We start from the raw sequence: 26414 nt of genomic DNA on the forward strand, positions 1-26414 counted from the left end.
TTGAGAATTTAATACAACAAAAAAAACACGCTTAGACGGTGCTTAAATAGGTTCAGTAATTCTTTCCTTTTTTTTGAATTATAAATAATCCTTAGTGAAAGAGAAAGTAATGAAGCACGTCAAATAACAATTTAATCTTACAGATTTACGTGGATAACCCTAAAGACAGTAACGGTGACCTTTTGTTTTACATTGTTTTCTTACTATTATTCGAAGACAAAGCTGAAAGAAAAAATACTTTTAGATTATACTTTCAATTAATTAACTTAACAAGCTTATAAAATTACCACTAGTTAATTGTTCGATTACCACGGGTTAAGAGAAAAGTGCTATCGAAAAGAATTATGAAACATGGATTTGTGCAATTTCTACTGCTGTTATTTACTAAAGTCGAATAGGACACAATCAAGTGGAGCTGTTTATATCGGTTCCACACCAGATCCACCTAGAGTAGGTATTTTGTGCTATTATAGGAAACTAATTTGTTTTAGCGATTGCGGCAACATAATGGGGAAATAGTTGGTGGTGCATCAAAAACTAAACACGGGCGCCCTTGGTCGATTTCATGTTTAGTTTACGGCTTTCCTAACAAAGTGTCTGCTTTAAAGTTCGAATGGAATTGGCAAAATCTGGGAATCTCGAGGTACACTAAAGATTGTGATTTCCGTTCAAAAAAACAAAAAACCATTATGTATTGTCTTAAAGGTTTAAAGCATTTGGTTGACAGTGATACGTGGAGAAGATGGCCATTAAACATCACATTTCTAAATAAAACTGCTTTCAGTAAATGGAATCAACTTGGTAAAACTTATGGTAATATCAATGTATACTTCGACGAAGAATGGTTAAATGGGTTTCACGAAAAAGTAATCCAAAAAACTTACGATCATAAATTATGTTTAAGAAAGACAATATCAGAGCCTGTTAAGTGTAACCTATGCTACGAATGTATCGAATCTGATGAATTGCGGGCTAATTGCCCTTTTACGGATTGCAATTCAATAAATCATTTAACTTGCCTTGCAAGCAGTTTTCTGACAGAAGAATGCCAGGTTCTTCCAATCGAAGGAATGTGTACAAAATGCAAAAGAGTATTGAGATGGAGAGAGTTCCTGTCTACGGTTTTCACTACTTCTTTAGAAACTGACGAACGAGATTTTGAAAGCGAAAATAGAATAGAAATCATAGATCTAGAACTAGAAAAATAGCGCCAATACTGTGTCAGCAATCTCTATAGTTAGTCTTGTTTATTCTACGGCTAGCCCATCGAAAGCAGGAGAAACGTCCATGGGTACTACCCCATCATCTTTCCATGTTTTGATAACATTTTCGATTATCTCCGTATGGTTAATGGCCAAACAAAATTGTGCATCAAATCCGCCGGCTCCAGGAACTCCCACACCAATGACACCAGGCAACTGCTCTATGTTGTCTAAAATATTTGTTTGCTTTAAAGGTTCTATGTCAACCTTTGCTTCAACGGTAATTCTTTGAAGAATACGACGAATGGATCGAAATTGACTTTGAAGTTCAGAGTCTAAGCTTTCAGAAGAAAGAAAACAGTTTTTGATGGAAAGCACTCTTGAATACAAATCATCAAAGCAATTCTTAGATTCCTCTGGATTTTCCTTTTGCCATTGCTGTACTTTTTTTACCATACCCGGTGTGCTACTGCCACCAGCTACGTCCCCCATTAGCAAACAATAAGTAGCAGGCAATTGAAATGGAACAACATCTGACCATTTTTTAGAAACTATTTTTCTCAGTTCGGTGGAAAAATTTATGTTCTTTATTTGTTCGTCGTATGGGACCAGCAGTTGTTCAATTAATTTAGGATCAAACCTTCTATAAATACAACTTCCCCAAGTGGCAGCGCCAACATCAAACCCACTTCCTACTTTTCCTTGTGCAGAACAGTGGGCAATTTGTGCCAGATTGTGAACTATGACTTTGGTTGAATCATCAATTTTGAGAGATTTGTCACCAGTGTCATCTGTTAGTCGTCTAAGACTTAAAAATAATGAACCTATAAGACTTGTAATCATAGCTGCCGAGCTTCCTAAACCAGTCTTATGTACTTGACCTAAAGTACAGTTTAAGAAATTGAATTTTGGATAGCTTGTTTGATCAGGCTTTAACTGTGGTTGGTGATAATAGGCATTATCTACCTGCAATGTAACTTGAAGATCTTGCCAGCATAAAGGTTGTCGCCCCGTGGAAAAAAAGTAGTTAATTACATAAAAAAGTGCCAGTTGAACGAAGGGGTTTGGATTTTTTTCCAATTCACAGTTTTCATATATCTGATGAACTCGAATAGGAGATACAGTCCAATCAATATTATAAAGCCATTCAGCGTTAATGAATTGAGGGCTTTTCACACGAACCGTTCCACATTTATCGTCCAAAGTCGTTGTGGAAGCGTACCCTTTGGCAGTTAAACCAATAACAAGCCCGCTGTATTGAGGATCTAAAACAATGTATCCACCAGCTATAAGTACTTTACCAGGAGCAGAGCAGGTCCTGCCAAAGACGCTAGTTAGAGATGGACAAAACAGAAAAAAAGAAAAAAGACTGGTTTCAACTTACACTTTCATGTTGATATATTTTTGTCTTGAATATGGATATCTCTATAATGTTTTGTGTGTCGTAACTTTTTTATAGGACCTGAGAAGGAAATAGAAAGGAATGTATGACTTCTATCTTACGTGATAATCTGTTGAATTTAGAGAAATGATATATCAGTCAAAGTAAAAGAGAGGATTATCTTCGAACAGTAGCTCCTGAAAAGTGTTATTCTAAAAATCAAAAAAAATAAAAAAAGAACTGATCAAAGAGTATCAAATGTTATACAGAAACTAAAGTTGCTTTGAGTAAATCAACTTTCTAAATCATTATCGTATCGTTCGTTTCGCAAGATTTGCTTGTGGAGAAAATAGTATAGAAAATTAACGTTAATTAAGGAGAGTTCGAAATCAGGAATACAGAGATTACATTAACGCATATTCATATTAGAGTATATAATTGATTGCATATAAAATAATATCTTTTACGAAAATGGAACATTAAGGTGGAAAGAAAAAAGCAAATCTTGCTATTGAAGTTTTCTGAATACCAGCGAGTTATTGATAGTATTATAACTACAATGAGAAGCCATGTAACTGAATTGGAACACGTATATTCATTCGGGTTCAACAGGAATCTTTCTATTGCCTTGAACATTCAAGGTCAGAAACACAATCCTTGATGGATAAATCATATAAAAATATATAATCAACTGTATTAACTTACATAGTCTAATATAGCGTAATGGAAGGTTGACAATAAATAACATATAACGAAATACGTTGTGCAGAATTTGCTAATTCATTTTGAATACCATCGTACTTACTTAAAAAGATACTCTGTAGAATATAGTGTTTTGTCATTCTTACTAACGAACGGTATTTAATGACTTTTGGAAGACATGTTTAATGCCAAACACTTTTTCAATTTAGGATTGGGCTTTCAATGGCTACAAAAGAGAGGTATTGGATCGTTAAAACGGCCTTATAACTTTCCAAAGCCAGTACCAGGTCCAAAGCACAAAGATGTGTTATCATTATTCGAAAAAAAGTGCCGTTCAGTATTGGATGAGCAATCTGAGCGATTCAAAATGTTTCATCGCTCGCAGCCAAATCGAGTAAGACCAGGCGCGGTTTTACTGGTTGAAAGCTACTCAAAATACCCATCAAAAGATTCAGTCAACAGATTTGCTGGTTATCTACTGCGAATTCGGCATCGTGGACCAAAAAGTTCAATCCTGTTACGAAACGTGGTAATGGGTGTTGGAGTCGAATATTTGTTACCAATTTACTCTCCACAAATTAAACGTATTGTTGTCCTCAAAGAAAATGGTCTATCTAAAAGACCTAGAAGAGCATACTTAAGTTACTTGCGTCAACCTCGCTTTCGTCTTCCACCTGTTGAATCACTGGTGCGAAAATACATTGAACAAAATCAACATAAACCTTGACACAATCATTGCAACTTCTGCAAGTAAATTTCTTTTTTTTTGCGAATCTTTCATGATTTTATTCAAGAAGCGCTGTATGATTTATAGTTCGTTTACACTCTATGTTTCCCTATCTACTTGTCTTTTTCTACAGGCTATTGCATTTAGAACTGCATTATAAGAGGCGTTGGTTGGTTTTCTGGAACAGATTTAGAGATTTGGATGTATATTTCGGCTTTAGCCTGTTTGTCAAAACACGTATTATCGATTCCATGAAACGGCAATGAATCACCTCCTTTGAGCCTTTTACCCCCTTCTCATTCTTTGAATCGACAAGTCACATGTCATTGCCATTAATTTTCCCAGATGAATTTGTGAGGCACTATGAATCAAAACCTCTACTTTTTTCTTATAAATTTGAGCTGTATGTAGGCTTGCCTCTTCATAATTCTGCGCTTTGATTATTTTGAATAATATTTGAAATTATTCATGTAAAAAAGTATAAAACTTGAGCTCAACAATATGTTATAAGCTAAAGAAGCAAAGTATCATAAATATAAAAATTTTGTTAGCATGTCGAATGTAGCCGGCTTGTTACAGTCCAATGAAAATTAGTTTTAGTTAGAAATTTTAAACTTTCAGAAAACGAAAAGATGTATAGCTAAAGCCAAATATCAACTGTAAATCTACTAACTCTTCTCTTCTTACGACATTTTGTTTTTCGCCTGAATTGTTTTCTTAATACCGTGGTAGAACGTAAAACATTAGCTAGCAAAAAACACTAATGTTTATTTAATTAGATCTCAAATACAATATACAAAGACTATGAAGGTGAAAATACTGAGTAAGCGAATATTTTGGAAATAAAATTGTTTTCTAACCACTAGGATACCATGCAATTGCTAACTGGACGTGGGATACCCCAAAAGACGACGTTTGTGGTATATGTCGTGTTCCATTCGATGGATGCTGCCCTCAATGCACAAGTCCTGGAGACAATTGCCCCATAGGTAAGAATATGTTTGTATTTATTTCCTGAATATGCTCTGCGGAGGCTTACTTGTATACTTTGCATCCTAAGGGGGTATCAGCATGAAAATTTGTTGCGCAATTGGGTTGGTTGTGTTCAAATAATCTTTAATCTAATATTCATACTTTGTTTTTGTTAAAAAGAGTTTATCATGGGCATCAGCTTTCACAGAATTAATTAAAGGCTAACTACGCTAGTTTGGGGGAAATGCAAGCATATATTTCATGCTCACTGTATTCAAAACTGGTTAGCTACTAGCGGTTCTCAAGGTCAATGCCCGATGGACCGTCAAACTTTTGTGGTAGCAGATTCTACGAATGAAAAGTCTGAAACACAATAAATACGATTGACGTATCGAATAAGACTTCCAAAGAATCCAACTCAATAGTCACGATTATTATTATTACAAACGAGATAAAGTTGGAAGCATTTTTTCGTTAACGAATAATTATTACTGTAACAATATAGAAGCATGCAGTTTCAGGAAAACCCTACTACACCATATCAAGCAAAAACTATTCAAAAAAATCTATTTTCAACGGTTCATTATTCATAATGCTATTCAAAAAGTAGCAACGTTTGATGAACATTAGTCAATTGTTATCTCATAAAACTCATCATTATTGTCGACGTGGATTATCTTTATTCGACCAGATGCGTACTGTATTATCATCACCGGCGGACGCAAATTGATATGGGTCGACTGGATTATATGCAACATAATTCACGCATTTAACATGTCCTGATAATGTTGCCAGTAGCTTTCCACTTTCTCTATGCCAGATACGTATTTTGTCATCTTCACTTCCACTTAAAACAAAAGTATCATCTTTTCCTCCAAAGCAAGATCCGATTAAAAAATTCCCCAGCTTATGACCCATGTATTGACGAACAATTCGGTTTTCTTCAAGATCCCAAAGAAAAGTAGTGTGTGGTTCTAAGTTTGTCAACGCATATTTCGAGTCTTTTGATAAACAAATTGAAGTTACTTTCGACTGCAACGAAATTTTTTTTATACATTCTCTGGTTTCAACGGAATAAATAGCTATATGTTTATCTTCGGCGTTAATTAATTGTTCAAAACCTACAATGTACAATTTAGTTCCATCAGAAGTAAGAGCCATATCGTAAATATTGACATCTTCCCATTTGTAGAGTATTTCGCCATTTAATGACCAATGAGTTATATGACAATCTGGTGATCCCGTAATAAATGATAAACCATCAGGTAACCAACAACAACAACTAACAGAAAACCCATGCTTATAGTCACGTAACTTTTCCCCCGTAAATGCGTCCCATAAAATTACAGACTTGTCACATGAACAACTGAGAAGATAACGATCGTCTGGTGACCATCTGATGTATGCTACCGTATCAATATGGCCTATTAGACGAAAAACTCTTTTCAAATTGACAACGTCAAATATAATGGCAGTCTTATCTTTTGATGCTGAAGCCAAGTATCTTCCATTATGGGAATAGCTAATTTGCCATACTTCATCAGAGTGATCGTGAAAAACATGATATTCCTTTGTAGGTAATTCGCTTGGATCTGCCTTGTAGTCAGATAGAAAAGAGAAGTTTTTCAACACATTATGATAAACCTGAGAAGACACTTGATAGTCTTTGGCTTGTTGTAATAAGTGCTCAAGGCGCCGTTTAGGGAGCAAAATCTCAGGAGAAATGTATTCGGATAGTTGGTTTAAAAGATCAAGTCGAGTGTTCCCATAACCGTTCTTCGTAATTAATTCATTATTGCTTTTGTTGTTTGATTCAAGAATAATCGATACCAACCGTTCTTTTTCTTTGTTAAAGTCCGTGCTTTCAAAGTTTTGCAAAACATATATCGCCTCGCAAATGGCACCACTTCTCGCTAATTCTAAACATCGTTGCTTTTGTAATAAAAATTGAGCCTCCTAGAGTACATGTTAGAATAAAGTGGGTAATCGAAACTAGTTGATTCGAAAAGCATCGATTGCAACAGCATGAACTGATACAGTGTAACTTGTACTTTTCGTTCAATTAAATTATCCTGTTTACCTTTCTTTTAGATTCGTCACGCAGTTGCATTATGGAGAAAGCAGCCTCTGCGGTAATCCAGTCCCCCTGAAGTACAGCCTGTTTCAATCGTTTGACATCTTCTGTTTCAGAAACCAATCCCGTCTCTTTTTCTAAAGCTTTTAAAGATTCACTACCAAAATAACGTTAGTAAGCGTTAATCTCAAAACACCTATCTAATACTTACTCGTAACCGTAGTCGTTCAAAAATTGAAGAAGCAGATGAATTACTTCAAGCTGGAATTTTTCATCCAAAGCCATCTTTTGACGTACGGAACGAATGCTCGTATCTTCCTGCAATGGGCGTTTATTGTTCCTCTGCTCTCCCAATCTCGTCGAGCCTTTACCGTTCCCTAAGTTGGCACACACTTTAGCGATTTCAAATTGTTGTGTTCTTTAAAGAAGATGTTTGATGCCTGTGACAAGGACCTAAAGAGCTTCTTTAAGCCTGTAATGAATATGGTAGAGGTGAAGCAACACCGGTCTTTGCTAATATTATAGTAATGAGAACAGGTAACAAAATGATAAAAATGTGAAGTTGGGTACAACATAAAGCAACAAAAATTTTATGAAAGATTAATTTATTACAAGTTATTTTCTGTTTCCGAATAAATTTTAAGCTAAATTATCTAGCTCTATGTATGGTAGATGGGGATCGGCGCTAGTTAAGCTTCATTTGTTTAAAAGCAACATTAATCTAAGGAGAGGATATCAGAATGCTTGTAGAATCTCGCGCATGTTAATAGTTTCACCTTGCACCATGAGAGAGCTTAAACCATTAAAGCGTCAAAGGAGCTGTAAATTCTACGGTTGCAATTTCAATTAAAGGGCAACTGAATAGGCACGCGATTAGGTCGAAAAACATTTGTAATATATTCCTTTCTGAAATGTTTTTTAAAAAAATGAAATTAACTTCAATGCTTTGGCCGGGAATCGAACCCGGGTCGAATCGATGGCAACGATTCATTATACCACTAAACCACCAAAGCTTATTGATATATTCCCTCTTTCTAATCATTTAGTAGGAGTTACCAGCATATATGCTCACGGTTGCTGTATTAACAATTATGAAAAAAGATATCCTACAAGTCCAATATATATAATAGATCTTTTTACATATTGGTTTTACGTGTCTTCGAATTAAGCTGTAAAGCAATATATTGTTAAAATATACCTACATTTTTAACGCTATTGGATTTAGACTATGTTTACGGGTAATTCAGAGTTTTGCCAATTTCTCAAATGATTTCATTAAGGCCAATACATATTTAATGATTAATTAAAAACTGGAAATGTGAAATCTCTACTCATTAATTTGATATTTAATGCGTGACTTTGTAAAATCTTGGTTTGACACAATTCTGCATCAAACATGCAAAAATTGTAGTTGAAGTCAAATCCTGGTTTTATAATCTTACCGCTGGTTATCTAATTTTAACTATATTAATAATAGGCATCTAATGTGGAGAACACTTGTAATTCACTGCACTTGTTAGCTCCTTTGTAAAGCTCCTGACATTTCTAGCAGGTCACTGTGATATGTGCCAATTTATAATCAATTCCACTTCTGCAAAATATAAAAAAAACTCCATCGGTATGTGTCTACACGAGAATGCACAGATGAATAGATTGAATACAGTGTGAACATTTCACAGCAAACTTAAACCGTAGTGATTACTCATAAATAAATTCCGTTTATTATTTAGCAAGGAATCTTGAATAATTTATTTATTCGCGATTGTTTGGGCTTTGTATTTGTAAAGATCTTTTTACCGATATGACCTACAGGTTATCGTTGTATTGAATGTAGCGTTTCGTTACTGCAACGAAAGTGTTAGACGCCTATCCTTTACCTACTCCACCAGAATAAATATATTATTAGAAGATGGTAAGATAATTAGCTGAATACTTCTAGTCCTCTTTTTTATTAACAAATTTGATAGGCGGGAGGAATTGAACTGGCCAAGAAGGCTATCAGGAGCCTCAAAAATTACGACGAGCATGAAAACCGATATGGATCTATTTTCAGCGTTTCTGGTCCTGGTAAGAAATCGTTAGTTGGAGCTTTCTACTAAACATTTACAGTCGTTGTTGCAGCCAATATGCTTGGATGTTCGATGTACGAACTCGTTCGCGTTGGTCATGAAGAACTAGTTGGTGAAGTAATTCGTATCCATCAAGATAAATGTACTATTCAAGTATACGAAGAGACGTCCGGTCTCACTGTTGGTGATCCTGTCCAACGCACTGGAAAGCCATTATCTGTTGAATTAGGTCCTGGTTTAGCTGAGACTATTTATGATGGTATCCAACGTCCGTTAAAGCAAATTTTCGACAAATCTCAAAGTATTTATATTCCTAGAGGTATTAATACAGAATCACTTAATCGTGAGCATAAGTGGGATTTCACACCAAATAAGGATTTACGCATTGGCGATCATGTATCCGGTGGTGATGTTTTCGGTTCTGTATTTGAAAACTCTCTTTTCAATGATCATAAAATTATGTTACCCCCTAGAGCCCGTGGTACCGTCACATATATTGCTGAAGCTGGATCATACCATGTTGATGAAAAACTTCTTGAAGTCGAGTTTAATGGCAAGAAACATTCTTTTAGTATGTTGCATACTTGGCCTGTCCGTGCTGCTCGTCCAGTTGCGGACAACTTAACTGCTAATCAACCTTTATTGACTGGTCAACGTGTTTTGGATGCGTTATACCCCTGTGTTCAAGGTGGCACTACTGCTATCCCCGGTGCCTTTGGTTGTGGTAAAACAGTTATTTCACAATCTCTTTCTAAGTACTCTAATTCTGATTTGATTGTTTACGTCGGTTGTGGTGAACGTGGAAACGAAATGGCAGAAGTGTTAATGGATTTCCCAGAACTAACAATTGATATTAATGGTAAACCAGAGCCCATTATGAAGCGTACTACATTGGTAGCCAACACTTCTAACATGCCTGTCGCTGCTCGTGAAGCTTCCATTTATACCGGTATTACACTTGCTGAATATTATCGTGATCAAGGTAAGAACGTTTCAATGATGGCTGATTCTACATCTCGTTGGGCTGAAGCTTTGCGTGAAATTTCTGGTCGTTTGGCTGAGATGCCTGCCGATTCTGGTTATCCCGCTTATTTGGGTGCCAAATTGGCTTCTTTTTACGAACGTGCTGGTCGTGCTCGTTGCTTGGGAAGTCCTGACCGTGAAGGAACAGTTTCAATTGTTGGAGCTGTTTCTCCTCCGGGTGGTGATTTTTCTGATCCTGTTACTAGTGCAACCTTGGGAATTGTTCAAGTCTTCTGGGGTTTGGACAAGAAATTGGCCCAACGTAAACACTTTCCCTCAATCAACACCTCTCTTTCCTATTCTAAATACATCAATGCTTTGCAACCTTGGTATGAGGAAAGAGTTCCAGGCTTTAATACTCTTCGTGATCAAATCAAACAGATCATTCAACAAGAAGATTCCATGTTGGAAATTATTCAGTTGGTTGGTAAGTCGGCTCTTTCTGAAACGGATAAAGTTACTTTGGACATAGCCGGTATTATTAAGAATGACTTCTTACAACAAAACGGTTATTCTGATTACGATCGCTGTTGCCCTCTTTACAAGACTTATCATATGATGCGAAACATGATTGCTTACTACACAAAGGCTAAAAGTGCCGTTGAAACTGGTAGCGTTCCTTGGTCAAAGATTAAAGAAAGTACTTCAGATATCTTTTATGAGTTAACCTCGATGAAATTCGAAAACCCTAATGAAGGCGAGAAGGAAATAGTCGAACACTATGAAACTCTGCACAAGAAGATTGAGGACAAGTTTCACACTCTGACTGAGTAATTATTTTTTGAACAACTAAGTTTTTAATTCTAGTTTTTGCTGGCTATAGACTACTAGCTTGATAATACAGACTTCCAGTAAACATTGCTTTCACGTTATCCAAATATATGTCCTAAGTAATTTTGCACATTAAATCGCGAATCAACCGCTTCTCGAAATAATATATTTACACAAATACAAGCCGTCTTCAACAAACTCTTTTGAAGAAATAAATTCAGTGATATAGTCAGTAGTTGTAAATTATGAGAAAAACAAAATAATGACTAGAAGGGATAGTAATAATAATAATAATAATAAAAACAGTAATAGTAATGACTAATCAGATTTAACTTTTTAAGGAGAAAAAGTATCTTTTTGGATATATCGTTAATAAATAAATAATAATCAGTTGAACAATCAATCATCCCCGTCACGGTCAAAAATATCCCAAAAATCTTGCTGATCCAAGTCTGCATCAGACAAAAAAGGAGACTTCGTTTCAGATGAAGAATCATTGGTGGAAGGCGTAGTTTCCTGGTCGTTTTTTAAAATTTCCTGAGCAGACAGGTCTTCAGCTGGATAATCGTGGTTGGAGGAAGAACCTCCAAACATAAACGGAATATTCAGTCCCAGTGCTGGGCCACCATGAATACGGCTAAAATAATCAAAATCAATAGTGACAGCACTGCCTAGCATAACTGCCCTTTCTTCTAAACTCATATCACGTGCACAAACATCATTAGCGATTCCATGAGCAGCTTGAAGCAATTGATTTTCATTTACAGAACCATTGGCTGCACTCGTAGAGGTAAATCGAAGAACGTAATTACCAGTATCAGTAAAAAATTCACGAGGAAGCCCCATGAAATTCCGTGAAACACTACCTAGGATGCGATCCTGCTCGTTTCGCAACAGAAACTCCCAACTTAGCACTCGCTCATCAATTTTGGCAAACTGTTCAAACATAGAACGCTTCGCAAGGAACAATTCATAGCGACGGCGCCATAAATGCCATTTTTGAAGGACTTCGCCAACTAAAGTAGACGAGAACTTACTGTAATCAATAGAATGAATTTGTAACCGGGAGTTTATCCAAGAAAATGGTCGATTGAGTTGTAACACCAACTGGCCGTTACTGTCCATTACATCTGCCTTAAACGCACGATGTGTGTGGAAAAATTGTCTTGATAAACTTGATAATATGGATGAGGCACCCTGTTCTGCAATGTATCCAAGATGCTGACCTTGTTGGTTAAGAATTACATAGCGGTTAGCCTGTTCATAACCAAGAAAAACATTCATCATTTCAAGTTGCCTCTCTACTATAAGAACATCTTGTGATAATAAAGGGGCCGCTGGAGAATTTAATGGAATAGCTCCAGTACTGCTAATGGCAGCAGGCTCTTGAGAGACTACTTTCGCTGTAGCGTCAATGTATCGTGTAGATTTGCTATGATGATAAAGGCGACATCCAAACCGTTTGAGCCCATAAAGCATAGTTAAATGATTACTGGAGACAAAGGTTTGAATTGGAGTAATGTTAGCCCATAGAATTTCAAGCATAGGTTTGAGAAATTAAAATTAGTTTGTGGTTCACCTATACCACAGAGGGTTGCTGAGACAAATATGTAATAAAGGCTGTGTAGTAAGTTTCACAATTTAAAATAGCACATACTATGCGATTACCTTAAAGCTTTACGAAATATAGGATACTACATTAAATTGCTTATGAACAGCTAACATTGCGGTAATTTCCTGTTTACTTTTGTTTACATTGAGAATTCCGAATTCTATAATTACCAACTAGACACATCACAATGATTGCACTTGAAAAACTTTCAGAAAAGAACAAAAGGAGCACTAAGAAGTGTGAAATTTCCATTTACGTAGGGAATTTACCTTCAACGTGCCAAAGCTCAGATCTTCATGAACTGTTTGAACCTTTCGGTAATCGTATATGAATAAACAATTTTTTCTCTAACTGTTTAAGGTAATTTCTCAAAATTCCACATGCTAAGTAGAAAGAAGAATAAGAGTACTGACTCTAAATCCCCAACTTTATTTGCATTTATCACATTTGAAAACAAATGTAGCGCTGACAACGCAATTGCCTCCTTAAACGGGAGTTCGTTCCAAGGAAATACTTTGTACGTAGATTTTAAAATAATAAACGCTAATAGAGCAACAATTATAGGAAGGTCGAGTATACGCATATCGTGGAGAGATACAAAAATAAGTTGGAAAATGGAGTTGACCAAATTCATCACTCGAATAATGAAAAAGCAAAAATTCGGTTTTCAAAAATAGAAAAGTATACAAAGGAAACACGACCGACAGTATCAGAGGTTCGAGTTAGTACCAAAGACAAAAAGGAATATTCGATGAATACCTCAAATTTAGTTCAATCAAACCCCCCAAAAGTGCACGACAAAGAGAATGCATTTGCAGAAGCAACAGGAACTAGTATACTTAGCTCAAAAGCAGTTCAAACACTCTTAGTTTCAGATTTCACGGAGAATGAGCCAAAGCATCTGTCTATCAGGCCAAATTGCAAAGATAATAATACACCGTCCATTTCTAACACTTTTATTGAGCCATATAAGGAAAATAACACGGAACATTTACACCTAAAATCTGCTTTTGAACCCTGTCAAATGATGCCAGGTATGCTTCTAGAACAGAATCCCCAATTTTTGTACGACAACCCTTCTATTTTTGTGATTGGGATTTTAAACCTTCCGTTGAAAGTATCACCAGTCGAGCTTTACAATGAGTTTAGCAATCATGGTCACATTCTCGGTGTAGCCATCAATCAAAGCATAAATGAAGATATGACTCACTACGCAGAAGTGGCTGTGAGCACCTATGAAAGTTGCATAGAGGTATTAAGCAAGCTATTTTTTGCTATAGCATTACTGACCTTTTAATTTAGATCATTGAAAAATTTCACGCCATTGCGTATGAAGGATCCATTTTACAACTTTTTATAAAACAACCTGTTCAGGGATTTTGCTCTAATTTGTTAAATCACCCAGAAGGAACCATGACAAATTTATTGCCCCCAAATATGGAAATGCCTCAGCCGTTTGAAATTCCAGTGATTGCCAAAACTTCTGCTTTGCCAAATCCATTTATTTCATTCCCTTCTTTCCAAACATCGTATGAAACGACAGTAACGCCAACACCAACCTCAACACCGACAATTGATCCTTGTAATTTATTTGTTAAAAACTTGGATGATAATATAGTAGGAAACACACAACAATTAGAAGAACTGTTTTCGAAATTTGGAAGGATAAAATCTTGCACTTTAGCGTCGTATCCCAGTACAGAAATATCCAAAGGCTATGGTTTCGTATCCTTCAGTCATCCATTTGAAGCTGTGCAAGCAATTAACACGTTAAATGGAGTGTTATTCGGAAAGAAAAGATTATTCGTGAATTATGCAGAAAAGAGAGAAGATCGCAAAAAGCGACTGAGTGCTATATTTAGCCAATCTTACCCTCCAGTTGTTCCATCGCCCTCTCTAACAATTCCAATGGCTACTGAACCACAAATTTTAGAGTATCATCAGGAATGGCCTCAACCTCTAATACAATCTATACAGCAGCACGGGTATAGCGATCCTAGACAAACATTACCAACTCGTTTAGATTCATGTGCCGCTAAGCTACGTGAAGCGGTGATTTCAAACGAAAACCTAAACCCAAGCCATAAATTCGGCATAAAACACTCCACATTCAAAACTTCACTATCGCCTTTAACCAACATTGTATTAAACCAATAAATAAAAGCAAGATATGTCTAAAGGACATAATATCAGTACCTGTCGTTTAAATATTTTAACAGTTCTTTTTTTTAATCTATCTCCCATGAAATTTAGGGACATAGTATTATACAAAGAAGATCGGAAAAAGTTGAAACACAAGGAGTCGTTAACAACGGTTGAAATTTCACATTTTAGCTCTGGAAAAGTATGTTTATTTTATAAAAGAAGAAAAGAAGAAAAAACCCCAAAAAAACAAGAATAATAAAAGATAATTGGACAGCTCTGCGAATATTTTTATTTTCTCAAAATATGAATACGCTCATTCTACATTAAATCACTCAATCTACACAAAAGGAATTAGTATAATAAAATAGTTTATAAAAAGAACATACTTATCTGCTTTTTTGACGATCATATAGCGAAGAACCGAAGGTTCAAGTCTCAGAATCCTCTGTATCTCAGATTGAACTGTGGGGTTACTGTAAAAGGTCATAGACCACCAGTGACCAAAAGAGTAAGATTGATTTAGTTTTTTTATAGGTTTAGCCAGTTCCTTAAGTCCCATGGACTCAACATCAACGACCACACCTTTGTTATCCAGGATTGCTCGACCACAATTTTTGGCAATATTCATGGCCAGAGTCTAAATTTATTAGTTCATGAATTCAAATTGTAAAACAGTATCTAGAAAGTAATGAGATAATGACTATCGCTTTGTGGTTCTTCAAAAAGCAAAAACGAGGTATTACCGCTAACTTACTGGTGAGGAAGTGCGTGTTGCATTTGCAGCTGGCCTAGTTATACAAAAAAGTTCATACATAACCATTATATTGCTATACTTTTCAAACTATCAAGAGTGCTTGTTATCGTGTGACCTTTTTACTAGCGTCTGTAAGTGAGAGGTTTGGCGGTACGCTAGGAAAAGAAGAGGTTTGAGTTAAGCACTAAAAACTTCTGTTTCGTAAATTACAGTCTAAAAAGAAAAGAATATATTAACATTAAAGTAAATATAAAGCAAACGTAAAGGAGAAAAACACGAAACGTTTGGGTCGTATATTTGTTACTTAACTTATTTAGCAAGATTCTCTTTATTAGATGAACGTGAAATTTACCAACTACAAGCAGTTACCAACAAAGGATATTTACAGCTATTAGCAGTATATCATCAAAGAAATCTTGATTTTTTTTGAAAGAAGATTGATCGAAAGAGTCAAACACGTTTTAGTCATCAATTGACTTCACATTTCTACTTGTTTGTTCTACAGCTAAAAAAAACACTACAGAACTTGAAATCTTTCTTCTCTTTTTTTCAGAAGTAAAATGGATAGGGAAGATATCTTAAAGGAATTTTGCAATCGCAATAATATTGACGTTAGTCAGGGCCGTTTTTTTTTAGAGTCCACGAATTGGAATTATGAATTGGCTACTGCACTTTTACATGAAGTAATACCTCCTGAAGAAGACCATGGGTTGCAACCTTCCAGTGATGTATCGAAAGTTCCTGAAGTTACTGGAAGCTCAAGTGGAATCAGTGGTGGTGATCAACAACCACCTCGACCGTTGCAAAGACAACAAAATACTCAAGGCCAAGGAATGAAGTCAGGAACTGCATCAAAAAAATTCGCCACGCTTAGGGATTTAGAGGGAAATGATGAAAGTGCAGAAGAGAAATCACATCTCTTTACTGGTGGTGAGAAGAGTGGGCTTTCTGTAGAAGACGGTGATCCTGATCCAAAGAAACAGTTGGTGCGCGATATTCTCGAAAAGGCACGTCAACACACAATATCTCCTTTAGATGAGCAAGATTCAGGTCCTTCTAGTCTTGCATCGTCTTGGGCTAGTGTCGGACAACGATTAGGCACAGAAAATGAGGCTTCTGGTTCGACCACTCCTGTAACGCAGTCAGGTCCTCCGCGTGAAAATCCTCCTACTGAGAGTCAACCAGAAAAGCCTTTACGTCGTACTTTGTACTTTTGGCGAAATGGTTTTAGTGTAGACGATGGTCCTATCTATACATATGACGATCCCGCTAATCAAGAAATGTTGCGTTATATAAATAGCGGTCGAGCACCTTTGCATCTTCTAGGAGTATCTATGAATCAACCAATTGATGTTGTAGTTCAGCATCGGATGGATGAGGATTATGTAGCGCCGTTCAAACCTTTTTCAGGCAAGGGACAACGTCTCGGTTCTACCTACATGCAACCACGAATGTCTCAAATGCCAGGTGGTCTTTACACTGATACTTCTACTTCTTCCTCTGTTCCTATAAATGTCAAACCCAATTCAACAACTCCGCATGCATCTTTACAGATTGACGAAAATAAACCCACCACGAGAATTCAAGTACGCTTATCAAATGGTGGAAGAACTGTCCTTACTGTCAATCTCTCGCATACACTTCATGATATCTATGAAGCTGTACGCGCCGTTTCACCAGGCAACTTCATCCTTTCCGTACCTTTCCCCGCAAAGACTCTCGAAGATGATCCGTCTGTCACTGTTGAAGCTGCTTCATTAAAAAATGCCTCACTTGTTCAAAAATCTCTGTAGTCTAAAAATAATAGGAAAAATAGTGATCCCCAGTTGACATAAGAGCCGTGGATTATTATATGAACATATGTGAGAGCTATTGAATATGGGAAGCATATTTCGGGTTGTCAGAAATCTGATTTCTATTTCTGAAAGGAAACCTTTTATTTATTTAATGATGTCCTATTAAATCATCAAAACAATTTCCAAGTTTGAGTATTTTATTGGTTATATCAGGATATGTAGCTCAGAGATAGTTGAAAACCGGAATTAAAAGTTATCACTATTATGGTTATTAATAAACATCTGTAGTTACCAAAGGACCTTTTTGAAAACATTGATTTTAAAAGAAATGCTATGATATGCTATCAACGTGGCACTAAGTATTAGCAAATTGACCTAAGATATACATAAACAAAAACTATTATTCATGAATGTAATTCCCATCAAACAATAATTAATGTTGGAGTTTGAAATATCAACCAACTTTTCTGCGCAAATACGTTTAGTCTTTACTGTTCAGTAAACCTTGACACAAGCAGTTAAGCATTGCAGCAAAGTCTGCTATTGTTTAGTGTAGTACTAATTTATGGGTTATTGTATTTATAGTGATGTTAACCAAAATTTGTAAGAAATCGTTACTACATCGAATCCATGATTTGATTCAACTTATCGCGAAGAGGGCATTTCCTAAGCGCACACCTCAAATACCTTCAATTTTGCTTCGATATCCCTAAGCAATCATGAAGATTGTTGATTTGATTGATAAAATTCCTAATGGAAACGCATTCTACTCATTTGAGTATTTTCCACCGAAAACCACAGTCGGTTTGGAAAATCTTTCTAGTCGTATAACGAGAATGTCGCGAAACATGATGCCATTATTTTCTAGTGTAACATGGGGTACAGCTGGTTCTACTGCGGAGGTCTCAATTTATTTAGCCAAAATGCTAGAGCAGCATCACAAAATCCCAGCTTGTTTACATTTGACGTGTACCAATGTAGATAAAGCCATAATCGATAAGGCTCTCGAAACTGCTAAGGAATATGGAATTCGTAACATCTTGGCCTTGCGAGGTGACCCGCCTTTAAATAGCGATCATTGGGAAGGAAAGGTTAGTGAGTTTGAGCACGCGGTGGATTTAGTACGATACATACGTGAAAAATATGGAGATTACTTTTGTATAGGTGTCGCTGCTTATCCTGAAGGTCATGTCGATTCCAACGTTCCGGAGCTGTCTAAAGATCCGTTACGAGACATTCCTTTCCTGATTGAAAAAGTTGAAGCTGGCGCTGATTTCATAATTACTCAAATCTTCTACGAGCCCGAAGCTTTTATTAAATTTGAAAATTTTGTTAGGAATCATAGCTCTAATGCTTTACGAAATATTCCCATTATTCCCGCCATTATGCCTATTCAATCCTATGGAAGTCTTAAAAGAATGACTCGTCTTTGTGGTTGCAGTGTTCCCTCTTCCTTAATGCAGCGCCTTAATGCAGCTAAACCAGATGATGAAGCTATAAAAAACATTGGTGTCGAGCACATAGTTGATATGATTAAAAAGATAATGGACAATGTGCAAGGCCGGGTGCATGGATTTCATTTTTGCACACTGAATTTGGAACGATCCGTTGCTCTTATCCTTAAAAACAGCGGTTTGCTTACCAAACGTTGGAAACAGGTTGAGTCAGAGATGGAGGATGAGAAATTGCTTCGAACAACCCGCAAACGTCTTAGCCTTGATGAACCCGCGGAACTTCATAATCAAGTAGTTGTTCCCTCTCAGCAACCAGTTGCCGACAAATCGTCGAATCTTTTCGTAACTTCTAAACAAAGTAGTGTATCTGGCCACAAAGACAATTTAACCGAAGAAGCACCGTTCTCCGTTTCTGAAGGTAGTGGAGTTTTAGGTCGTCAAGCAAATTGGGACGATTTTACAAATGGTCGTTTTGGCGATCCACGCTCCCCTGCATATGGTGAAATTGACGGTTATGGTCCAACATTACACTTTCCTCCAAGTGAAGCATTAAAACTTTGGGGATATCCGGTGGATGAATCTGATATCACTTCTTTGTTCCAGAAACATATTATGAGTGACATATCAGCAATTCCATGGATTGATGAGCCTGTTGAAGTGGAAACGAAAACTATTGCGAAGTATCTTTTAAAACTAAATGGTAATTCTTGGTGGACAGTTGGAAGTCAACCAGCTGTAAATGGTGCTCCATCTGCTGATCCCGTTTTTGGATGGGGTCCCAAAGGAGGAAGAGTCTTTCAAAAAGCGTTTGTTGAATGTTTTGTCAACGGTAAAGATTTGAAGGATTTTATTACGAAATGGCACGACAATCCTCAGGTTACCTATTACGCCGGAAATAACAAAAGCGAATTCCTAACAAACGCTCCCAAAGATGGTGCAAGCGCCGTGACATGGGGTGTTTACCCCGGTAGGGAAATCATTCAATCTACCATTATAGCAGAAGTTTCTTTTAAAGCTTGGTTAAGTGAATCATTTCAAGTATGGGGTGAGTGGGCTAATTTGTACTCCAAGAATACTCCTTCACGAAAACTTTTAGAAAATTGCATTAATGACAGATGGTTAGTTACCGTCATTCACCATGATTTTATGGATAAAAATGGGTTATGGAAAGTCTTAGAAATCGACTTCTAATCATAACAACTGTGTTCTCACCGTTTTAATGCTATTTGAAATGTTTCATTCTTATTCCTTCGTTATTGTAACTCTATTTGACTATATTGTCTGACCCCTCTCATTTTTGTATTAGCCAGCTATGTATATACAAACAAATACTTGTTTTGGATAGTCTCAAATAATTATATTATTTAAAGGCTTTAATTAAATAATAAATTTCATTAAATAAATACACATAAACATACAAAAATTAAAGCAGTTTGCAGATATGAAAATGTTAAGTGGGCAAACGACTAATGTAAAGTATTTCAATTCACATTATCATTCCTCACATGCTGAGGTATGTTTCAGTAAACAAATCAGGTTTACGGTCTTCCAATACGTAGTCCATTTTGGAAAAATGGGAAGGAGTATTAGAGACAGGCAATACATCAAATAAATTAGCAGAAGCAGAAAAAGCTTTATTAAGAAAAGCCACATTCTCTGTTGTACCCTGTAATACGCTAGGAGAATAAGCTTGTGACAACCACACAGATGGTGTTGATCTCGGACGTGTGTTCCATGGGTACAACTTTCCTTCCTTGGAACAGCAATCCGGGCAAGCATAATTTGAAAGAGTGCTCACAATATCGGATGATAAACCAACACATTCGTAATGAAACCATTCTAAACAATTGTGACATTGCACTGTACCATCTGAAATAGCAAACGGTTGTCGACACAAGCAAATAACAGATGCATTTTGATCCGAAACGAGATGTGAAGAATTGAGGCCACCGAGGGTAGAAGTAGAATCCACAGATAACTCTTTAATTTCGGGGGAAATGTTTGTAAAGAGCTCAGCAGGATTACTAGTCGGAAGTAAATCGTGAGCTGAAGGCATGGGATTAGGACTGATGGCAGCCTGAGCCAAACTTTTCATAGCCCATGGAGATAAAGTAGTGCTCAAGGTATGAACATTAAAAGGTTTAGAAATAAAGTTGTTTTGATTCCTTGTCTGAGTTGCTGCAATAGCGGCGGCACCTTCTGCTGAAGTCAATTTACCACTTTCAACTTGTTCCATAATTTCACGCTGTCGCTTAGTTGGACGTGGTTTTCTATTTGACCTACTTTCACCTATGAAGGGAGGAGGTTGGGGAGCCACTGGCATAAACTCATGGAGTTTTTGTCGAAATACGTTTAACTCTTCTGTAAATAGTATTTCAGAGCCTTCAAGTTTTCGCAAATAAAATTGAAGCAACGGCACATCCTTTTCACTTAATTGGGTTGGATCACAAACTTCAGACTGCATCTTATTCTTAAATTCTTCAGCTTGTTTAACGACTCTTTTCAATAGTTCAATTTCAATTGGTTGAAAAGGTAAGGTGGGTATGTCATCAACCATTTTCTGTAACTCTATCAATGGTGGTCTATGAGAATGGCGAGGTACCTCAACACGATAATCGCAAATGGGGCAAATAAACTTTTCATCCGCTCGCAATTTCTTTTTCGACATTTTCATGCATTTAGCATGATACCACTCATGACAAAGCTCGCATTCAATCATCATCCCAGCCTCTGGCTGTCTACAAAAGCAGTAATGAAAGTCGGACGGATCAGAACCAGCAATTACATAGTATTCATTACCTACATGGAAAGGAGCATCCGATCCTTCATCAACCATTGCATTTGTGTTTCTCTGCTCAACAAACTCCAGATGCTGATTAAATATTTCAAGAGGCGCATTAGCTTTCCCAAACAATCTCTTTCCACGTCGAACCCACTCGTATGTTTGTGTCAGTAATTTTTGAGCAACAGTATATTCCTCAGGCTTGTTAGTAAGATTTTCGGACTCAGCTAGCACTGTTTTTGCTTCTTCAATAGTCGGTCTACTATAATAATCAGGATCCCTAGCGCGACTAATTAAAGAAACAAGCTGAGTATGAAAATTTTCCGATTTTTGTAAAACTTCGTTAAGTTGCTCCAATAAACCCCGATTTATGCATATGGAATTGGCTTCAGATTTCAGCTGAAAAAGCTTAGAAGTAGACAATGTTTCTTGACTTAAGAGACCTTCAACCTGTTTCATCCAGTTTTCTGATTTTTCTTTCAACAGTAAAGCAGTTGCCATATTTTCATTGTCAGAGGTTAATCCTATTTTCTCTCCTCTTTCTATAAGCTCAACAAGTTCTTCCATTGTAGAATCTGTTTTTTGGGAAATCTGATTGAATGAATCAATCCATTCAGTTTTTTCCATATATTGCTTAAAGTAAAGTAATTCGGGAGTTTTTAATTGGAGAGACTCTCCTTCTTCTACTATAGCCAAACATTCCTCGTAAGACAAACTTCTTTCCTTCATAGCGTTAGCTTTTTCTCTGAAAATCTTCAAACTTTCAGCTTTCTCAAAGGCAACAGCCATTTCCGGGAAATCAAATGTAAACTGCTCGGCCTCTTCTACCAAATTTATCAACAAGTCTGCTTCATTAATGTTAGAAGAATTTAAATCTTCCACTTCCTCCGAAGGACTTTCTAGATGCGAATGTGTAGCAGAACCCCGCTTTGGCTTCCGCTTTTCTTTCTTAACCATAGATTTTTTTTTGAAAATAATAGCAAATTTGTCAAGCCATTGTTGTGCAGTCTTAACAAGATTGCGAACCAAAGAGACTTCTTGCAAAGGACAACATATTGTTTCCGCCTCGTTGAGTAACGTTTTTAATACTTTCAGTGAAGGCCGTGAATTATCCGAGCCTAAAGCCTCTTTATAATTTTCTAGCCATGTATCTGCTTTGTGTGCACGTTCAACTACTTTACTGTAAGCGGCAAGCAAAGCGTTGTCATCATATCGAACAAGGACAGTTAGATCACTATCGGTATTCGGAAAACACTCATCTTTGTGAGAAAGGCATGCAGTTTTGGTACCATTTTTTTCTTCAATAGAAGCTAAATACGCAAATGTTTTACAAAATGCGCATGCCATAACAGAGGACTCGAGAGGGGTAGGTATCCAAGTGAGTAAAGGGTGCCGTTTACGAAATTCGTTCCTTAAAGTTAACTCTCTGTCAACTCTGTCTTTTAGACATGTCATTAACCAATACGCTGAATGAACAGTTTTATCAAGCGTGGCATTGGCCAACAAAATATGATCTAAAGAAAATGGAGCTGAAATATGGAGATTTTTGTACATATTAAAACTGTTCTCGGCGTGCATGTCTTGTATCCATTCTTTCGTTGCAAAAGGAACGGACTCAGATAAGGAGAATCCAGTATCTAAAACAGTATAGTAGGTGTTTGGCGAGGTAATGACAAATTCATTGGAATTCTGTACGAAGGTCAAGACTTGAATCCCATTTGAAATTAGCATACTAATTGGTAGCAATATTTTTGATTTAATCAATGTTTCAGGCTTCTCTTGAATGAAGGATGGCGATAAATCATTCAATAATTTTTCATACTTCGGTCCATCCACTTCTGGAATCACATACCATATTCGTTGAGCTCCATAATGATGATAGTGCATACCAAACAAAGACATAGAATCGCGTTGCCAGCCTTGACAAGTCAGAGGCTGACCTAGTGATATAGTAGACGTCAATATACCTGGAGGAGTAAAACGTAAGGGAGATAATTTGGAAAAATGTATAAAATAAAGATTCCAGGGATCATTATAATAGGCATTCTGTCGAGAAGTGGGGAAAGCAGTAGTATTCACTGCGCGTCCAAGCAAAGGAGTCGGAAGGCTTTCTGGATAATACGAAAATGGAGAGGAAGTAGAAGCGGTTGATGGAAAAGAGCAACACCAAAAAAAAGTTTCTAAAGGGGATAGGGTATTCAAAAGCTTGATGTCGGAATCAAGATTTATGGAAATTTTGGTTTCAAAACCTTTTCCGGATGTTGACCTAGTCCTTCGACTAGATTGTCTAGCAGATGCAGGAGGAGTTTTTGTGTTTGAAGGAAGAGTAAGTGGTGTTTGAGCTAAGAACGAAGGGAGCTGCTTTTTCAATGAAGACGCAAGCTCATTACTAGATTGAAGAAAAGACGATATGCAATGATAATCAACCTCTTTCCATAAAATTTTTAAAGATGAAGGAATGCAACTATTACACGTCCAATAATGAATATCAGAAAAGGGGGCAAATGGAGCCTCTACACAAGCATAATGATAATTTGATTGACAAATGCAACAAGTGACAAGAGAAGATCCTTCTTGGGCACATAACTTGCATTTTGGAATGTGATTCTGACGCTTCACACGTTTAGCAGGTCTATTAATCGGCGAACCACCATCATTGCCTGTACGAGTAGTGACACCGGTTTCAGCATACAAGTTGTATGCATTTCTCAGGCTATTAACATCCAACTTGTAATGTTGGGCAGCTTGGGACCAAAATTCAAACTCCAAGAGATTTTTTTGCTTAGAGAGTTGAAGCCACTGCTTAATTTGAAGTAAATCGACAGCTTTACCAAGAACAAAGATATAAGACAAAACGACGGCATCGGGTCGATCGAATATTCTATACAAGTCGTTGGAATCATAAGGTTCAACTGTGGCAGTAGATGAAGTTTCTGCGGTGGAATTGGATTTGTTGATAGTGGCTTTTGCAGAATTTTTCTCTAAAGTCTTATCGTTACCGTGAAATTTTTGCTGACTTGAGATGGCATCAAGGGGATAGTTTGAGACCAAAGACATAGAAGAAGGATTATTTTTCCTAGTGAGAAACTTGAAGGTAGTTGTGTTAATGGTCAGCGGACACTTCCAATTGTCGGGAGGAATGACACGGACGGCACCAGACTTCCTGGCGGTTTGATCGTATAAATCGCTGATAAAATCCAATCCACGAGAAAATTCTTCCTTTTTAGGAGTCACCCTGACATTTATTTCTTCTTTGGTGAGCAAATTTACTGCTTTAAATTCATCACGAGAGATACATATCCGTGGACCAGTTGAAGTGGTCTCATTGCTGATATTTTGTTGTTGTTGTTGTTGTTGTGTTGACGGTTTAGCATGTTCCAACTCAGAAAAAATATTGGAATGAACGTTTAATTCCTCAAAGTCAACATACGGAAATTCAATAATATTTTCCGAGGACTGATTTTCATGAGATGAATTTTTCCGCATGCTTTACCAAGGTGATTCAATTTACAGCGTTGGTAATTTTATCTCCCTGGTAAATCCCAAAATTGTGTCTCTATAATGAAGGATTCAGTGGTGGTGGCAGAACTTAAGATACGACTAGGATAACCCAGGGAGGCACAGTAATTTCAATATCGGGGGGCAATAACGAATTTGGTATTAAACTTTTCTTATTTCTGATACGAGTAATTTCTTAGCGTTGTGGTGTAGAATGTTATTTGAAGATAGTTGTAAAAAATACTACACTACGTTGCGTATCCCTATATGGTCATGTGTTGGAATCTTTTTAAGATATGTTCATTGATAATTACGGTTATCTGTCTGTATTAGTGGATACAGTTTGTTAACAACTATTTAGAAATATTATAAATAGAGCTTCAACCGAACTGAGGAACTCATTGAGTCATTAGCTATATTAATGATAGGTAACAATATAACCTACATAATACAATATATTTACTCAATTGCTACTTAGAATACCTGTATGTTATAATATATATTAAAGTCACAAAGAAACTCACCGCAGTTTAACGTAAATATCGTTACAGCAGATACCAAACTGCGTAGCTGACAATAGTGATTCTATAGGAGAATGAAGGTGGATGAAAAGAAAATGTATCGTTAGTAAGGATGAATGGTAAGGTTGCAAAAAAAAAACGCGTTTAAAAAAATGGAGAAGGGTAGGGTAGGGTAGGTTTATGCCAAAAGGAAACCTGGTAATTGTTTAAGATGAAGAATGTATATGAAAAGGAAGCAAGTATATGAGAGGAAGGAGCTAGTCAATGATGATAGCAAGTGGGTTGAATCATTGTTTAATTGAAATTTTTTGCAAAAACAATTTATTAAAAAGTTAATCAATGCGCTAGAGCGGTTCTCTAATCCCACTGAAAAAGAAAAATAGCAAAGAAACCAGTGATGAATCAATTATGCAGAACAGATGAAATACGTCGAGTTTAATTTAAAATAGTTTAGCAACAGGAAAAAGAATATGATAGATGGATGGAAATGAAGACGAATGAATTTTTAAAAAATTGAAGAGAAAAGAAAAATAATTTTAGGTGTAATCGGACTACTGAAAATAATATGAATGCTTGGTTAAATTAAAAAGTAATATTATGAAAAGAATTTGAATGGAATGAAAAGATGTTTGTTAACGGTAGTATTTCTATTATATTTTATTTTTTTTGAAAAAAAAAGGTAATAGAACAATTCGTATGAGGAGGAATAGAACCTCTTTCACTATTAAAACTTTGACGCAAGTTTACATGATTTACACTTTATAGGGTTGCTATTTTCAGACTTGATGGTACAAAAGACAAAACGTAAATTCAAAAATCGTAGGAATAATAAATGAAAGTTGTTTACTGCTGTGGGACATAAAAAATGGGTTGAAAGGTATGCCATACTATAAGTATTTGGTACTCAGAGGTTTGATGGCATGATAATAGT

The 26414-nt window shown here is 36.5% G+C and overlaps 12 protein-coding genes, 16 long non-coding RNA genes and 1 other non-coding gene across 29 annotated transcripts, besides 1 other annotated feature; 18 read left to right on the top strand and 11 right to left on the bottom strand.

The window, feature by feature from the left end:
• Positions 1–15: 15 nt before the first annotated feature.
• Positions 16–2771, top strand: slx1 (structure-specific endonuclease catalytic subunit Slx1). The gene is made up of 2 exons (NM_001018853.3): positions 16–450; positions 492–2771. The coding sequence occupies exons 1-2, from the start codon at positions 352–354 to the stop codon at positions 1206–1208; spliced, it is 816 nt and encodes a 271-aa protein (NP_593420.1). The 5' UTR covers positions 16–351; the 3' UTR covers positions 1209–2771.
• On the bottom strand, positions 253–2905 carry erg8 (phosphomevalonate kinase). Its single transcript, NM_001018854.4, has 2 exons — positions 2587–2905; positions 253–2520 (listed from the first exon to the last, which is right to left on the bottom strand). Exons 1-2 carry the CDS (start codon positions 2592–2594, stop codon positions 1248–1250), a joined length of 1281 nt encoding a protein of 426 aa, NP_593421.3. The 5' UTR covers positions 2595–2905; the 3' UTR covers positions 253–1247.
• Positions 2906–3046: 141 nt separating this feature from the next.
• On the top strand, positions 3047–3344 carry SPOM_SPNCRNA.2733. The gene has a single exon (NR_192101.1). It is a non-coding gene; the product is annotated as a non-coding RNA (long non-coding RNA).
• On the bottom strand, positions 3080–4713 carry SPOM_SPNCRNA.2734. Its single transcript, NR_192102.1, has one exon. It is a non-coding gene; the product is annotated as a non-coding RNA (long non-coding RNA).
• On the top strand, positions 3404–4641 carry img1 (mitochondrial 54S ribosomal protein bL19m). Its single transcript, NM_001018855.3, has one exon. The coding sequence runs from the start codon at positions 3464–3466 to the stop codon at positions 4010–4012; it is 549 nt and encodes a 182-aa protein (NP_593422.1). The 5' UTR covers positions 3404–3463; the 3' UTR covers positions 4013–4641.
• Positions 4714–4789: 76 nt separating the features above from the next.
• apc11 (anaphase-promoting complex ubiquitin -protein ligase E3 subunit Apc11) lies at positions 4790–6130 on the top strand. Its single transcript, NM_001018856.3, has 3 exons — positions 4790–4835; positions 4879–5001; positions 5219–6130. Exons 1-3 carry the CDS (start codon positions 4817–4819, stop codon positions 5359–5361), a joined length of 285 nt encoding a protein of 94 aa, NP_593423.1. The 5' UTR covers positions 4790–4816; the 3' UTR covers positions 5362–6130.
• gid7 (WD repeat-containing protein) lies at positions 5482–7546 on the bottom strand. The gene is made up of 3 exons (NM_001018857.3): positions 7270–7546; positions 7065–7215; positions 5482–6940 (listed from the first exon to the last, which is right to left on the bottom strand). The coding sequence occupies exons 1-3, from the start codon at positions 7341–7343 to the stop codon at positions 5642–5644; spliced, it is 1524 nt and encodes a 507-aa protein (NP_593424.1). The 5' UTR covers positions 7344–7546; the 3' UTR covers positions 5482–5641.
• SPOM_SPNCRNA.2735 lies at positions 7267–7508 on the top strand. Its single transcript, NR_192103.1, has one exon. It is a non-coding gene; the product is annotated as a non-coding RNA (long non-coding RNA).
• A 177-nt stretch (positions 7547–7723) lies between the features above and the next one.
• SPOM_SPNCRNA.2736 lies at positions 7724–7959 on the top strand. Its single transcript, NR_192104.1, has one exon. It is a non-coding gene; the product is annotated as a non-coding RNA (long non-coding RNA).
• A 41-nt stretch (positions 7960–8000) lies between these two features.
• On the bottom strand, positions 8001–8071 carry SPOM_SPATRNAGLY.01. Its single transcript has one exon. It is a non-coding gene; the product is annotated as a tRNA-Gly (tRNA).
• A 45-nt stretch (positions 8072–8116) lies between these two features.
• SPOM_SPNCRNA.2737 lies at positions 8117–8753 on the top strand. The gene has a single exon (NR_192105.1). It is a non-coding gene; the product is annotated as a non-coding RNA (long non-coding RNA).
• Positions 8312–8895, bottom strand: SPOM_SPNCRNA.751. Its single transcript, NR_151124.1, has one exon. It is a non-coding gene; the product is annotated as a non-coding RNA (long non-coding RNA).
• A 31-nt stretch (positions 8896–8926) lies between these two features.
• On the top strand, positions 8927–11119 carry vma1 (V-type ATPase V1 domain-containing subunit A). The gene is made up of 3 exons (NM_001018858.3): positions 8927–8970; positions 9026–9125; positions 9168–11119. Exons 1-3 carry the CDS (start codon positions 8968–8970, stop codon positions 10922–10924), a joined length of 1860 nt encoding a protein of 619 aa, NP_593425.1. The 5' UTR covers positions 8927–8967; the 3' UTR covers positions 10925–11119.
• A 22-nt stretch (positions 11120–11141) lies between these two features.
• Positions 11142–12502, bottom strand: pls1 (phospholipid scramblase). Its single transcript, NM_001018859.3, has one exon. It carries the CDS (start codon positions 12464–12466, stop codon positions 11321–11323), a length of 1146 nt encoding a protein of 381 aa, NP_593426.1. The 5' UTR covers positions 12467–12502; the 3' UTR covers positions 11142–11320.
• On the top strand, positions 11685–12377 carry SPOM_SPNCRNA.2738. The gene has a single exon (NR_192106.1). It is a non-coding gene; the product is annotated as a non-coding RNA (long non-coding RNA).
• A 129-nt stretch (positions 12503–12631) lies between the features above and the next one.
• mrp17 (mitochondrial 37S ribosomal protein bS6m) lies at positions 12632–15565 on the bottom strand. The gene is made up of 3 exons (NM_001018861.3): positions 15433–15565; positions 15065–15315; positions 12632–15015 (listed from the first exon to the last, which is right to left on the bottom strand). Exons 1-3 carry the CDS (start codon positions 15496–15498, stop codon positions 14997–14999), a joined length of 336 nt encoding a protein of 111 aa, NP_593428.2. The 5' UTR covers positions 15499–15565; the 3' UTR covers positions 12632–14996.
• mug28 (RNA-binding protein Mug28, implicated in mRNA processing) lies at positions 12721–14690 on the top strand (the record flags this gene model as incomplete). Its single annotated transcript, NM_001018860.1, has 4 exons — positions 12721–12850; positions 12894–13050; positions 13098–13785; positions 13836–14690. The coding sequence occupies 4 exons, from the start codon at positions 12721–12723 to the stop codon at positions 14688–14690; spliced, it is 1830 nt and encodes a 609-aa protein (NP_593427.1).
• SPOM_SPNCRNA.2739 lies at positions 15228–15664 on the top strand. The gene has a single exon (NR_192107.1). It is a non-coding gene; the product is annotated as a non-coding RNA (long non-coding RNA).
• Positions 15665–15773: 109 nt separating this feature from the next.
• ubx3 (UBX domain-containing protein Ubx3) lies at positions 15774–17539 on the top strand. Its single transcript, NM_001018862.3, has one exon. It carries the CDS (start codon positions 15993–15995, stop codon positions 17223–17225), a length of 1233 nt encoding a protein of 410 aa, NP_593429.1. The 5' UTR covers positions 15774–15992; the 3' UTR covers positions 17226–17539.
• Positions 15828–17769, bottom strand: SPOM_SPNCRNA.752. Its single transcript, NR_151125.1, has one exon. It is a non-coding gene; the product is annotated as a non-coding RNA (long non-coding RNA).
• A 71-nt stretch (positions 17770–17840) lies between these two features.
• On the bottom strand, positions 17841–19591 carry SPOM_SPNCRNA.2740. The gene has a single exon (NR_192108.1). It is a non-coding gene; the product is annotated as a non-coding RNA (long non-coding RNA).
• met11 (methylenetetrahydrofolate reductase Met11) lies at positions 17897–20104 on the top strand. Its single transcript, NM_001018863.3, has one exon. The coding sequence runs from the start codon at positions 17948–17950 to the stop codon at positions 19871–19873; it is 1926 nt and encodes a 641-aa protein (NP_593430.1). The 5' UTR covers positions 17897–17947; the 3' UTR covers positions 19874–20104.
• msc1 (Swr1 complex histone demethylase subunit Msc1) lies at positions 20025–25024 on the bottom strand. Its single transcript, NM_001018864.3, has one exon. It carries the CDS (start codon positions 24948–24950, stop codon positions 20184–20186), a length of 4767 nt encoding a protein of 1588 aa, NP_593431.1. The 5' UTR covers positions 24951–25024; the 3' UTR covers positions 20025–20183.
• Positions 20485–20795, top strand: SPOM_SPNCRNA.2741. The gene has a single exon (NR_192109.1). It is a non-coding gene; the product is annotated as a non-coding RNA (long non-coding RNA).
• Positions 21074–21791, top strand: SPOM_SPNCRNA.2742. Its single transcript, NR_192110.1, has one exon. It is a non-coding gene; the product is annotated as a non-coding RNA (long non-coding RNA).
• SPOM_SPNCRNA.2743 lies at positions 22025–22400 on the top strand. Its single transcript, NR_192111.1, has one exon. It is a non-coding gene; the product is annotated as a non-coding RNA (long non-coding RNA).
• Positions 22905–23625, top strand: SPOM_SPNCRNA.2744. The gene has a single exon (NR_192112.1). It is a non-coding gene; the product is annotated as a non-coding RNA (long non-coding RNA).
• A 170-nt stretch (positions 25025–25194) lies between the features above and the next one.
• Positions 25195–25538: an LONG TERMINAL REPEAT.
• On the bottom strand, positions 25404–26132 carry SPOM_SPNCRNA.753. The gene has a single exon (NR_151126.1). It is a non-coding gene; the product is annotated as a non-coding RNA (long non-coding RNA).
• Positions 25643–26041, top strand: SPOM_SPNCRNA.2745. Its single transcript, NR_192113.1, has one exon. It is a non-coding gene; the product is annotated as a non-coding RNA (long non-coding RNA).
• Positions 26133–26414: the final 282 nt, after the last annotated feature.

The sequence above is a fragment of the Schizosaccharomyces pombe genome (genome assembly GCF_000002945.2).
Source record: "Schizosaccharomyces pombe strain 972h- genome assembly, chromosome: I".
In the NCBI taxonomy this organism is placed as follows: Eukaryota; Fungi; Ascomycota; class Schizosaccharomycetes; order Schizosaccharomycetales; family Schizosaccharomycetaceae; genus Schizosaccharomyces; species Schizosaccharomyces pombe.

Bases quoted from the DNA above. Each gene is read 5' to 3' on its own strand.
- slx1 (NM_001018853.3), top strand. From the start codon at position 352: ATGGATTTGTGCAATTTCTACTGCTGTTATTTACTAAAGTCGAATAGG. The intron at 451-491 runs GTAGGTATTTTG...AATTTGTTTTAG, and splicing joins CCACACCAGATCCACCTAGA to CGATTGCGGCAACATAATGG.
- img1 (NM_001018855.3), top strand. From the start codon at position 3,464: ATGTTTAATGCCAAACACTTTTTCAATTTAGGATTGGGCTTTCAATGG.
- apc11 (NM_001018856.3), top strand. The intron at 5,002-5,218 runs GTAAGAATATGT...TAACTACGCTAG, and splicing joins TGGAGACAATTGCCCCATAG to TTTGGGGGAAATGCAAGCAT.
- gid7 (NM_001018857.3), bottom strand. From the start codon at position 7,343: ATGGCTTTGGATGAAAAATTCCAGCTTGAAGTAATTCATCTGCTTCTT. The intron at 7,216-7,269 runs GTAAGTATTAGA...TTATTTTGGTAG, and splicing joins TTGAACGACTACGGTTACGA to TGAATCTTTAAAAGCTTTAG. The intron at 6,941-7,064 runs GTAAACAGGATA...CATGTACTCTAG, and splicing joins GTGACGAATCTAAAAGAAAG to GAGGCTCAATTTTTATTACA.
- vma1 (NM_001018858.3), top strand. The intron at 9,126-9,167 runs GTAAGAAATCGT...AAACATTTACAG, and splicing joins TTTCAGCGTTTCTGGTCCTG to TCGTTGTTGCAGCCAATATG.
- pls1 (NM_001018859.3), bottom strand. From the start codon at position 12,466: ATGCTTGAAATTCTATGGGCTAACATTACTCCAATTCAAACCTTTGTC.
- mrp17 (NM_001018861.3), bottom strand. From the start codon at position 15,498: ATGGTTATGTATGAACTTTTTTGTATAACTAGGCCAGCTGCAAATGCA. The intron at 15,316-15,432 runs GTAAGTTAGCGG...TAATAAATTTAG, and splicing joins CAACACGCACTTCCTCACCA to ACTCTGGCCATGAATATTGC.
- ubx3 (NM_001018862.3), top strand. From the start codon at position 15,993: ATGGATAGGGAAGATATCTTAAAGGAATTTTGCAATCGCAATAATATT.
- met11 (NM_001018863.3), top strand. From the start codon at position 17,948: ATGAAGATTGTTGATTTGATTGATAAAATTCCTAATGGAAACGCATTC.
- msc1 (NM_001018864.3), bottom strand. From the start codon at position 24,950: ATGCGGAAAAATTCATCTCATGAAAATCAGTCCTCGGAAAATATTATT.